The 13,135-nt window shown below is 42.0% G+C and overlaps 2 protein-coding genes across 3 annotated transcripts in view; one reads left to right on the forward strand and one right to left on the reverse strand.

Moving 5' to 3' along the window:
- LOC124284594 (coiled-coil domain-containing protein 87-like) overlaps positions 1-5,741 on the reverse strand; it is a 30,494-nt gene extending 24,753 nt beyond the window's left edge. Inside the window, 1 exon segment of the mRNA XM_046720702.1 lies at positions 5,594-5,741. The gene's annotated coding sequence lies outside the window, so the exon portion shown is untranslated.
- A 191-nt stretch (positions 5,742-5,932) lies between these two features.
- On the forward strand, positions 5,933-8,876 carry LOC124284625 (tRNA (adenine(37)-N6)-methyltransferase-like). 2 transcript variants are annotated; one of them, XM_046720731.1, is made up of 4 exons: positions 5,933-6,021; positions 6,576-6,750; positions 7,365-7,522; positions 8,032-8,876. In XM_046720731.1, the coding sequence occupies exons 1-4, from the start codon at positions 6,015-6,017 to the stop codon at positions 8,847-8,849; spliced, it is 1,158 nt and encodes a 385-aa protein (XP_046576687.1). In that variant the 5' UTR covers positions 5,933-6,014; the 3' UTR covers positions 8,850-8,876. The 2 variants fall into 2 exon arrangements, with proteins under 2 accessions (XP_046576687.1, XP_046576688.1); XM_046720732.1 differs by lacking the exon at positions 5,933-6,021 and adding an exon at positions 6,028-6,197.
- The last annotated feature ends 4,259 nt before the right edge of the window (positions 8,877-13,135 follow it).

A 13,135-nucleotide genomic window follows, 5' to 3' on the forward strand; every position in this document is an offset into this window, starting at 1 on the left:
ATCATGCTGGCATGTGATTTTCAAGAATTATACTGATGTTATATTATTGAAATGATCAAATTTTAAACAGCTGTTCTACAATGTTGATACCATGTGTGAATTGAAACTTTGTGATTAAGTGAGAAAAGGAGAAATGAAAGAGACAATGAATTTGGTTGTAGTGTTTATTTCCTCCAAGAAAATAAAAATCTGCATGCCATCTTTAGATTAGTTGAAATGATTATAAACAGACACATTTTTGGCATGACTCTGCACAACATTCAGATGATCTAGCCTTGGTCAACTGAGTTTGATGGTGGATCAAAGTTATTGTTATAGTTCATTCACTACAGTTCCAAAATACTCACTTAAACACATTAAGAGTGCCTGCTTTACACATGACCAAAATTGGAAATTTTAATATAAATTGTATATTTATATACTTATCCTATCTCATGACTTGCACCTCTCTCTCTTGCTTCGACTTTTAGTGGAACGACTGTAAACTTTTTTCCATAGGCCTCCTTGTCCATTCGCCCGTGCACTCCATGCTACTATCCTTACTTAGCTTCTTAGTTCCTAATAAAGCTTGCAGCATGCTCCACTAATTGCCCACGTGACTACCTTGAATGATCATTCTCATCTTGGAACCAATGTTGTAATCTGAGTAGTGGGGAGGCGGGGCGGGCATCCATTGCGTGAGATAGGAGAAGTATATAAATATACAATTTATATTAAAATTTCCAAATTTTTAAACTTATCCTATCTCACGACTTGCACTTATCCCACGGTTGGACGGCGGGCCACAGATTACCCTTCTGTCTGGACAGTGCGAACAGCTGGTCTTGGAGCTGTGTGGACTGATGACAACCGTAGATAGCGATGTACAAGGGAGGCCTGTTACGCATGCACGCAACTCCTATGCTTGTAGTAGGTTCTCCGCAACCCCTTGGCTTACTAAGCACAATGACTCCCAGGGAGATGGGTGCTCCCGATTAACAAGTGTACGCCCCCCTTGTATTAAAGTCTTCGGCAAGTAAGAATCGGCCAGATTAACAAGGCTTCAAGAAGGCCAGCCCCCAGACACCCGACCGAAGCGGGTGAAAGAGAAACACAATTGGCATCTCCAAGGTTTAACGTTAAATTCCGGGCAGCATCAAATTGACCCTCACTCCTTTGCCTAAGCTTATTCAAAGGATGTGCCTGGCAACTTTGGAGGCAGAACGCAACGAAATCCATTGGAATTCAGGAGTGTCACACTTCACTGACGTAATTGCTCCGTGGAGTAGAGGTCAGTAAGCGTGAATGTCGAACACCTCTGCCTCGTCATACTGATTGTGCCTCAGGTCCGTAGGGCCACGCTAGGTGGCCGTATTCCGTTGCCTTGGTATGGAGGCCAAGTGAAGTAGTTCTTAAACCCATATAATGAGAACAAAAGGTTGAGATCCAGTTCACCTTTTATTCAGTATATACAAGGAAGTAGTAACGCGAATGCGGAACCGTCCCTCATCTGCATTGTTGGGCCAGAGCCAGTACAAGAGGTCCGAACTGGTGTAGTCCCTTGACATCCGTGACAGACAGGTCTCGCTGGTAATGTGAAGAGAAGACTGTATCAGAACACCAGAAGCAACCTTCCTAATGAGTCCTGGAGCTGTGACTTCTGTATCTTTAACAGTTCAATCGGGACTTGAAAGTGGGTTTCTTTATCTGGCGACACAGTTCTGTTTTAAATCGCTCCTCCAATAAAGAGATGTTAAGGGGTCCACGTCGGCGAACAGAAAGATTGTAGCCCCCAAAATGAGACAACTGATCCAGGATAATTTGGAACTGGTCCAGAGCTAAAGTCATGCATCCTCGGATGTAAGCGTCTTGATCAGAGTAAGTATGCTCCAGAGCAGTGTTAACAGCATCGACTGCTGCAATCATGCAACTAATACTTTTAGGAACCGGGATTGGTCTATTAGTAATAGATGGCAACGTCTTTCTCACCGCTGAATCCATGTGAGCCAACTCTCGGTCCTCAATAAAGTAGGGCGAAGCAGCTCGTTTGCCACACAGGGTACCAATATCCTCATCAACTTTTGGAGCTGTAGAGATTTTTGTTAGGCCGTGGACATGAGAGGTAGAAGGATTATATCTGGGAGCAGAGAATCCATCCTTAATTCGTTTCAGGCTCTTGAAACCATCATTTAGTGTACTGGATAATTTCAGAATACAAGGTTGAGGTGGTAGGGTGATAGTAGACCTAAGGTAGGTAGTTCCTAAGAATATAATAGTGATCCAGGTCATCTGCTGAAGTACTCAAGGGAAGTTGGAGCTTCTCAACAATCCAAAGGAGTACCTGAGGTGTCTCAACTGCTGCAAAGCTACCCTCAGTGGTAGATAACTCAGAGTGAGTGGGAGATGCAGGCATGGCTATTTGGACTGGACCAATCTCTGGAGGTGGACCAGATGAAGAGCCAGGAGCTACCGAAGCCGGATGGGCTGGAGTAGACGGCTGTATTTGGTTCCAGGCTGAGGTTATGGCCCAGATCATCATATTTAGATCTGGAGTCGCTGTAGGAGTGGAACTGTTATCAGGTTCCCATGACTCAGCGATGATCCTAGAGTGAGTCGAAGGATTCTCAGAGCGTGTAGACGGAAAATTGTAAGAGACTGTAGGCCTATTAGTGGTATCAGGGCAATGATCACCTGAACGTCGGTCAGAGGAACTGTATCGAGATCTCGACGTGGTAAGTACCGAAGTAGGTTGGTAAGCCGGTGATCTGGATTCCCTAGTATGGCTAGGTGATCTGGTATGATATGAAGAACTAGTCCGGGTCGCTGTAGTTCTAGTTGGTGATCTGGTTCTGATTGGAGCTCTGGTTTGACCATCTGAATAGGATCGGCCATGAGATGTGGATCTGTACTGTGATCCCGATTGGTCAATGGCTCTGTAAGGTGATCTAGATCGTATAGGTGACCTGGGTTGGTAAGATGATCTGGATTGGTAAAGTGATCTGGATCGATTCGATGCACTAACTGGAAACTGTGATCGTGATCTGGATTGAACAGGTGATCTGGTTTGCAGTTGCCATCTGGCTTGATTTGGTGATCTGGATTGGTTAGGTGATCTACTTTGAAGTTGTGGTCTGGATCGGTTCGGTGATCTGGATCGGTCTGGCGATCTACTTCGATGTTGTGATCTGGATCGGTTAGGTGACCTAGATCGGTCCGGTGATTTGATTCGAAGTTGTGATCTAGATCCATTCGGTGATCTGGATCGGTCCGGGTGATCTGATTCGAAGTTGTGATCTGGATCGATTAGGTGGTCTGGATCGGTCCGATGATCTACTTTGATGTTGTGATCTGGATTGGTTCGGTGATCTGGATTGGCTAGGTGATCTGGATCTGTCCGGTGATCTGATTCGAAGTTGTGATCTGGACCCGTTTGGTGATGTGGATCGGTTAGGTGATCTGGATTGATCAGGTGATGTGGATCGTAGTTGTGCTCTGGATCGTGACTGTGATCTGGATCGATCCAGTGATTTTGATCGGCACGGTGATCTAGATTGGGCTTGTGATGGTGATCTGGATCGTGAAGGTGATCTCGATCGTTGTGGTGATCTAGAATAATGTGGCGATCTGGATCGGCGATTACTGACTGAGTTTAGTTTTATGCCGCTTTTTAGCAATATTCCAGCAATAGGCGGGGACACCAGAAAAACCTGAAGTGCCCATGTGAATCATGAATAGCGCTTTAACCACTAGGCTACCCCACGCCGGATCTGAAACCTTGAAGTGATTGAGTGATGAACGCCCCCGCGACACTGTTGTAGGCAGCTCTGTCCGGTTCAATGAACTGTGGGGAGACAGTTGGCTGGTTGAACGCGGTTGGCCAGGCTCCAAACAAACTGAGACAGTCGAGGGGATATGTACCGATGATCTTGATGATGATAGTGTAGATGTAAGGTCCCCTGGTAGTGTAGATGGGACAGGCAACGAAGAATTGTCGATCACAACCCCCCGCGAGTGATCTGACGCTATGGAAGGAGGTGACTGATGCGTACGTAATAGGTGCTGAACGTCCTCAGATAAGTAAGAATCTGATGAAGCGTCCATAAAATCCTCTTGAACCACAGACGTGCTCTCTTACATGAAGGTCCGATTTTCAGTCGCTGTAACTTGATACGCTTGGCGGGAGTGGGATCAGATTCTGTTGATTTCCTGTCCCTATCGGGCGATTCTCCAGCGAGCAAACATGGGGGTAGGCCTTAAAATCCTCATCTTTTAGCGAATTACACTTGCCACATCGTTTGTTCCAGTTACATTGTCCAATACAGTCACTGCAAGATGAGTGAGGGTCGAGGGACGAATAATACGTCTTGCATTGAGCACAAACTTTCCTTTTCCTTGACTGATTATCAGTTTCCCCCATGATGTTGGGGTGAAATAATGTCCCTAATATACAGCACATCCACACAGTCATGCGACAAGAAAGAGAATGATCATTCAAGGTAGTCACGTGGGCAATTAGTGGAGCACGCTGCAAGCTTTATTAGGAACTAGGAAGCTAATTAAGGAGAGCAGCATGGAGTGCATGGGCGAATGGACAAGGAGGCCTATGGAAAAAAGTTTACAGTCGTTCCACTAAAAGTCGAAGCAAGAGAGAGAGGTGCAAGTCATGAGATAGGATAAGTTTAAAAATTAATGTTTTAAACAAAAACTCTAAATCCCTAAAGATTATACCAAGGTAAGTAATATACCTGAATATCTAACGAACTATAAGCATACACTAATCATTACGTAATAGGGCCTAGATAGGATCAGTCTGTCTTTTGTGAAATATCTATCCTCATTTATTACATTATTCATTTTGTGCACATAAAGATGGAACACCTTGTCCACTTGATCATGTTTAACTGGTTGATGGGGATGAGGATGCTATGCTGTACACCACATACAACAAGACCTATTAAAGCGCCTTCCAGCTGTAATGTGGGCACTATGTTTACACAATCCAGGGAGAAAGAGGATGTTCTTTCTGCAGTTTCAGATACTCAGAAATGGGTAAGACTTCCGCCCGTATCCCCCCTAAAATTTTAACGATGAGTGGCAGTTTTAGAAGTTGGATATGTCTTTCAGTATGTTCAGATACAGTTAATAAAAAAACATGTTAAAGCTCATTCTTATCAGATGAAAAATTTATATTCTGGTAATATGATTTGACTAGAATGAAATTTAAGGGGGGATAGGGGTAGAAGTCTTTCCCAGAAATGTTCTTCTGATCAATACACAAAATAAATACAAAATAAAAACGATTTTGAATCATATGCGAACCATCTCTCATATCAGCTATAAAAAAACACCTGTATTTATGAAATATGTCAGCATATTTTTAGTCTAGAACATAAATCTGATATCCTGATCTATATTTCGGCGTAATGTTAATACCCAGTATACTTATTTTTCTTCAGTGTAGGAAGACATTCTCGAAAACGCTTGTACATATACGACAGATATCAAATCGACACAAGCAGATTCAGATGCTACAATGTACGATGTCCGCCATGACAGTTTATCTTCACGACGGTCAAGTCAACATGAATGCTTTCACAAACTTATATCGACTCACATTTCGGATTAAAATTTCTCTTAAATCCAACATCGTTGTACAGTTTCCATAACAATCAAGTTTCCTTATGAAGACATTTCCAGCTGTTGTAAAATTAAACCTGTAAATCCTTTTGTTGCTATGCAGAAACTCGCTTCCGGTTTCTCATTGATGGTGTTCTAGAAATGTATAATCGTTGTTTTTAACGAACTAGAGACTTCTCATAAAAACGTAAATACATCTTTATAAGCCCACCCTTTAACAACTGACAATAATGACATGATATTATATTGGGATTATGATTAACTGATGTTCTATTTCCATTTAAAATATATTAAAGACGTTATCAATTCGTTTTAAATCCATTCTGCTTCAGTGTAATAACGTGGTCCAACTCGTGTCGAAAAGTCGGGGCAGGAGATTTTACGATAAACACGTTGTGATGGGCGGTTTGTACATTTTGAACAAAACTGTGTCTAAAATGATAACACCGACCTGACTATAATATTTCAGAGACAGTCTATTTTGACGTGAATTACTGAAATGACCTCGTCGTGTAGATCACTTTCCTGAGATTAAAATCCGGAAAATACAAACCTGCAGATAAACGCTGGTGAACTCATAGGTGAAGTGTAGATTTATATGAAAAATAATTTCATAAATCAGCTTTTCATGAACTCAAAGAGATTGTGTATTATTCTTTGTTAAAAGAATTTTGTTAAGGCAGGGACAGTCGCAATCAACAAAAAAACCCAACATAACTGAAAAGATGATGAATGTTTTAATCTTTCATATCTTTTGAATATTTTCATCATTGATTGAATGTCAGTTGGGCAAGCAAGGCTCATTATGATGGTTCACATTGTGATTTCCATTTATTCTTAGATGATATATGTTTAGATATATATTTAATGCAATGATTAATCTCTAATTATTTGTTAATGTGAAAAGTGATATTGTGGCCATGTTGATGGTAGAAAACGTACATTTATTAATGTTTCAGATTTATGGCACTTGAAGCCAATTGGTTACATGACATCTGTGTTTCACCATAAGAATGGAACGCCACGTCAACCAGCCATCTGTGCACATGCACAAGGCAGTATTACAATTGAGAAGGCTGTGTTTAACAACCCTGAACACTCTTTAGAAGACCTGGATAACTTCTCTCATGTGTGGTAAACTCTCAATTAGTATGCTTACTAATATCTTTCTTATCTGTTCCTAACATACACTCAGTATACATTTTTATCTAAATCCTACACATACCAAATACAAGTACTGATATATTCCAAATTACATTGAAGTCATCCTTGATATTGATGATATATGACTTTTGAAAGCTTGATAAATGTATCAGATACATGTACTCCCAATGTTCCCATAGCCAAGACACGGTTGTAATGATGAGTGTAATGTGTTCTTAATGTTAAATCATGCTAGAGTCATTCACACAGGCTCCAATATTCAGCACAGAACTAGCTCTACTCGTTTCCTGTGATTAGTGTGTTTGGCCTGTTGTCCCTGCTTACTGGAAAATAATCAGAGTTTTCAGGTTTTGACCTTGCTAGAAATGTTATGCCGGTAAAACATTATAAGATGATATCTACAGTATGAACTTCTATTCTTTTCGGGCGGTGGGGTAGCCTAGTGGTTAAAGCATTCGCTCGTCACACCGAAGACTTGGCTTCGACTCCCCACATGGGTACAATGTGTGAAGCCCATTTCTGGTGTTCCCCGCCATGATATTGCTAAAAAGGTGTAAAACTAAACTCACTCCATTCTTTTTCAGGATTATGTTTCTGTTCCATAAGAACAACAATGCCCACACCAAGGCCAAGGTGAAACCCCCGAGGCTGGATGGACGGAGGGTGGGGGTGTTCTCTACAAGGTCCCCCTACCGACCGAATGCTATAGGCCTCACCCTTGCAGCTGTTGACAAAATACAAGGTAAAGGAATTGTACAGCATACACTATGGTGCTTCCAGAATTATGTGTTTATGATAAAAATAAATGTTCAGCTGTATTTAATTTAAATACAGAAAACATATTTATATTTATTTATTGTCGCTGTGATTTTATGTTCTTTGAGAACTTTGTGTTAGTTATGTTAGTGTCAGGTCTACTTGCAACAACTATACAGTGTCAAGGTTGGAAAAGACCAAAAGCATTAAGAACTCTTTGTTTACGTAGATGTGCTTGTTAGTGATTCTGGAATCTCTTGTTATACTGTAGCTGTCCATGTACAGGTCAATTTTCAATGCCACATTATTTTCAGTGTTCCCTCAGAATGTGATGATTTCAAGAAACTATTGTTAGAGTCTATCACTCAACGTTTGGTAATTTTGTGCATATGACAAGTTTGTGATTTAATGGCTCATCATTCAGATCTTAATTTTGAACACCTTGCTGTAAATGTGGGATTTAAACAGTCAATGACTTTGATGTGCTATTTGTAGGTGCCACGATATATTTGAAAGGCATTGATATCCTAGATGGGACCCCAATTCTGGATATTAAGCCGTACATCCCCGACTATGATGTTCCTGTTACCATGGTTACAAAATCTGACCAATATCATGAAACAGAATCACCAAGACTTGACCCAACAGACATTTCACTTGAGGAGGATAAAAGTGTTGCCAACTCAATCAGAGACCCATGTTTGTTGAAGGATTCCAAAAGTTTGGAAACTGAAGGGAATCTGCCGAGTTCTTCGAAAGTTGACTTTGAAAAGACTGATGAAGATTCAGGGGGTACTGTGATCTCAGGAAGTAATCAAAGTAATAAATCTGAAAATAGTTTTAACATCCATGAAAATATAACTACCTGTGAAAAGGATGATATGGTAAAACGAAAACATGGAGATGAAGGGGAGGTAACTCCTGACACCTTGTCGTCCAGTCTCCTTTCTGTATCAACTGAGACAAAAAGTAGTGACTGCACAGATGTTGTGAAGACAGCTGACTGGATCAGTAATGTCAGGAAGCTGAGAGTCCGGTTTACACCAACTGCAACTGAGCAGCTTCAGAGGTTTTCATCAGATTCGCCTGACTCCAACTACAGACTGAATCTGTTCAGCTGTGTAGGTGATGTTGAAGCTGCTATACAGGAGGTGCTGAATGAAGACCCTCGGTCAGTGTACCGAAGACAGAAGTGTAAAGACAGTCTCTACTTCTTCTCTATAGACACGGTACATGTAACCTGCTGGTTTGACGATGTCACAGCTGAGGTTGTTCGAATACAGCCAGTCACATTTGTACCACGGTGTTCATGACAGATTTGTGATAAATGTTTACCACGATATTCTGTTTGTAGTATTTACATTGATTAAGTTTGATTATAGCTAAAATACATGGAATTATAATGAAACGGTCCTCCCATTATCAGAAATTTGCTGGCCGCTGCAAATGATATTGGACCGCTCAACCTTAACGATGGGCCACTATCAGTTCTGTTGTCAAGTGACGTCATAGTGGGTGCGTGGGCTTACGGTTCATTCAGCATTAATTGGCTTTCGACTGGCAGATATTCTTGGTCAAACAAGTCAAAGCAACCCAAATTCCCGCTTTAAATAGCGGTAATATTGGCTTTCTTGTTGGTGCTAACCTTAACAATTGCACTATTAAGACTGTTGATGGACCGAAACCGAACACGGACATAGTTTGACATGTTGCAGGTTATGGTCTTGTCAAAGGCCAAGGTCGAATATCGTCACTTTCCGTTGTGACGTCACTTGCATTGTTCGATGACGTAATTGCATTCGGGCAGTCAACCCCGTCAGAAGTTGATTTGGGTAAACTTACAGTCAAATTCCTTCATTGTTTCCTTTTTCTTTTCAACACAAGTTCCATGTATTTTAGTTAATAATGACTTGGTAATGCTATTTTGAGGGCATTATCATTTGCAGAAGCCCTTGGTCTTTTTCAACTGCCCTCCTTCGTCGGACAGTTAATGGAAGACCTCGGGCTTCTGCAAATGATAATGCCCTCAAAAATAGCATTACCCTTATATTATAATTGTTTGACAGGGCATGGATAGCTGAGTGGTCCAGGGTTCTGTAACACCCATACTAATGGACTGGTTATGGGGTGTGTGGGGAGGGTGCTCAGATTGGTCTTAGGACTGTTATTTTGATAAAATGTTATTTTGACAAATACAGTCCTCTTCCACAGCTACACTCACCATTTTATGTAACCTTTTAAACCTTCCTCCATGCTTGCTATAAGAGGTGGTCAGACTCACTGACTTGGTTGACACAGGTCATCGTATCCCAATTGCGTAGGGGGCGGTGGGGTAGCCCAGTGGTTAAAGCGTTGGCTCGTCACGTCGAAGACCCGGGTTCGATTCCCCACATGGGCACAATGTGTTAAGCCCATTTCTGGTGTCCCCCGCCGTGATATTGCTGGAATATTGCTAAAAGAGGCGTTAAACTAAACTCAGTCAGTCAGCCAATTGCGTAGATCGATGATCATGCCCTTGATCACTGTATTGTCTGGTCCATGCTCGATTATTTACAGACCGCTGCCATTTATCTGGAATATTGCTGAATGTGGTGTTAAACAACAAACTCAGTTATGATCCTTGGGTTGGTCTGTCAGCATATTATTAGCCTGTGGTTTTTCTGTTGTAGGAAAGGTGGGATTGGGATTAATAGCAGTGTATGAAATAAGGCCCGTCTGACCGGCCGAGTTACCCGAGTTAGCCGGTCCGATGGTCTGGTAAAAAGTTTTGATGTTCCTTGCATCTGTGTAAATTCACCATATTTGGTCTGGTTAAATCCATTTTTGGCTGGTAACATTTTGAAGTTACCAGCCCTGATGTCTGGCTAGATTTTTGGCTTATTTCATACACTGTTAATGGTCAAGGTTATTGCACCTTCATAGTGACATGCATGCACCGTGTCAACATGCGTCTTTCTACACTGTCAGTTTTCCATTGCAACCATAGATACCATGTGTCAGATTAGCATTCATACCCCACTCACAGAGTGATAGTATATTCATGTCATATTTTGTTTAATTTACATCTTTTTGGGTACACATTCACAATTTACAGTTTAGTATGTCCAGAGACCGTAATTATCATGTGGTCTCTGGTAAGTCGATGCTGATGTGTAATAATATTGGTCACCTGCTCGCTTGAAGAAGCCCTTTTTACACTGAACAGATTCCCCTGACGTATAGCTGCCATTCTGTCATGCTGCCATCAAACAGACTTCCCAACCCCTCAGAGGGATACTGTGGTATGGCATATTCCTGTACTAAAACCTACAGATGGACTTTGATATTAACCCCATTCCTACTCTGTTCTGAGAAGAAAGGAAGACATTTCTTCATTAAGTTCAATCTGGCACTAATTGGTTATCCTTGTAATAATCGCCCCCAAACCAGACCCACACAATAGCCCTGTGTCCAAGATGACTAATAGACAGCTTCCCAGTCCTGCACACGCCACTAATGATACAGCCTGGACTGGTTCTGGCCGCCAGATCCTCCAACCACCCTCCTTCCTCCACCAGCCAGCAATTAATATGTTGGCTAGTCATTCAGAAACCTTGGGGAATTCATCACTTTATTGGCACTATTTCGTTAGGCCGAATATAAGATTACTATTTGTGAGCGAGTGTATTTGTGTAAGGGTGGTCGGGCTCAGAAACTTGGTTCATTGCGTGGATGTTTACTCACGATTTCGATCACTGGACTGACTGGGTCAGATTTAATTACACAACGCCGTCAAAAAGCCGGAACACTGACGAGTGACAACGAGTGACATCTAGTAGATCAAAACTGGTTTTGTTATTACCATCTTTTCACTGTGTGACCATTGCCGACGCATAACTGTTGTCAGTGCTGTGTTAAACAACATACCAATAATGTCACGTTTTATGTTTTATCCCTGTAGAATCAGTTCCCAACATAAACATGATGCATGTGGCTTGATCCACAAGCAGTGAAGTTCCACCTCTCCTGGGAAGAGGGCGGGAGGGTAGCCTAGTGGTTAAAGCGTTGGCTCGTCACGCCGAAGACCCGGGTTCGAATCCCCACATGGGTACATTGTGTGAAGCCCATTTCTGGTGTCCCCCGCCGTGATGTTGCTGGAATATTGCTAAAAGCGGCGTAAAACCAAACTCAGTCAGTCTCCTGGGAAGTCTGACCCATGAAGATCCGGGCTAGAAATGCTCTTCAGCAACTTGTCGTAAGAGGCGACAAACGGGATCGGGTGGTCAGGCTCGCTGACTGGTCCAGACTCGATTAGTTACAGACCGCCACCATATAACTGGAATATTGCTGAGTGTGGCGTAAAGCAAACTCACTCACTCAATCAGGCCCAAGGACTGTGGACAAGGGGGAGATGGTGAATATCCGATCCGGTTGCCCTTGTAACTGGTTCTTCGGAACAAAGTCCCAACGGAGACCGCCGCCATATACCTGGAATATTGCTGAGTGCGGCTTTAAACAACCAACCCACCTTGGAAGTCTTGGATGAACATTAAGCGAAATTTGACCTCCAACACCAAATGAAGGATGCTCGGTTTCTTCAGCCAAACAAGCAGATCACAACTTTCTAACAGGATTCTGCTTCATTTCTCCACCATTTCGGTGACGCCACCACAGGACACGGGTACATATACCCTAGATAATACACCGCTTTCAGTGTAGATGCAGTGGTGCCCGGATTCGAAATATCCACATTCACATAGTGCGACGTTTATTTCTTAGCATTCAGAACTACTTGTTTATGTTCGTTTTCGATATACATAAATCAAATACGCTACCGTATGCCTCGCTCGACTCGAGAAAACCCGGAAGCTGGTGGACTGGATTAGACCGCTCACATGACCAGTTATGTATCGTGTGGGATGTTTTGTAGGATCTCCAGTGCAACTGTACATGTGTCACTGATTCAAGGTCGGATTTAGTGACAACAGAGACATTTATCCTCTACATGTACTGGCGAGAGATGCAGGGACTATGGATAGAATTGGTATGGTGGTTTCAAAGACACCGTATCCCGACGTTGACGTTGTACATTCTTCCAGTGAATTCGCCACTTGCTACAGGCCGCCGCGATAGAGCTGGGACATCACGGGCCTGACAACCCCCAAACCCTCCTTAACAAAAATGTAAAGAAAACATACACCCTACACCCATGCCCGCAAACTAAAAAACCCCAGACCCCCTCTCCAATTTTTAAAATTATAATAATTAAAAATAAATAAAATAATAATAATTAAAATGAAATGAAGAATAAACACAAACAACAACAAAACCCAAAGAAACCAACAACAACAAACACAATTTAAAATGAAAAAAAAAGAAAAAACACGAAAAAAAAGAAGAAAATCCCACCACAATCACCCCCACCTTTAAGAGAAAACCTGAACCTCCCAAAAACAACAAAGAAAAAACCACAACACCTTCAAACCAAAAAAACCCACACACTATAACGAAAACACAACCCCAAGAATACCCAATAAAAAAGAAAACAAAGATCCTTGTGTATCTGCAAAATGGGCTAGGTACGATCAGGGTCACATTGTCGGTCTATTATGTTATCGAC

The sequence above is a fragment of the Haliotis rubra genome, unplaced genomic scaffold (genome assembly GCF_003918875.1).
Source record: "Haliotis rubra isolate DU_JTF1 unplaced genomic scaffold, ASM391887v1 Scf34, whole genome shotgun sequence".
Taxonomy (NCBI): domain Eukaryota; kingdom Metazoa; phylum Mollusca; class Gastropoda; order Lepetellida; family Haliotidae; genus Haliotis; species Haliotis rubra.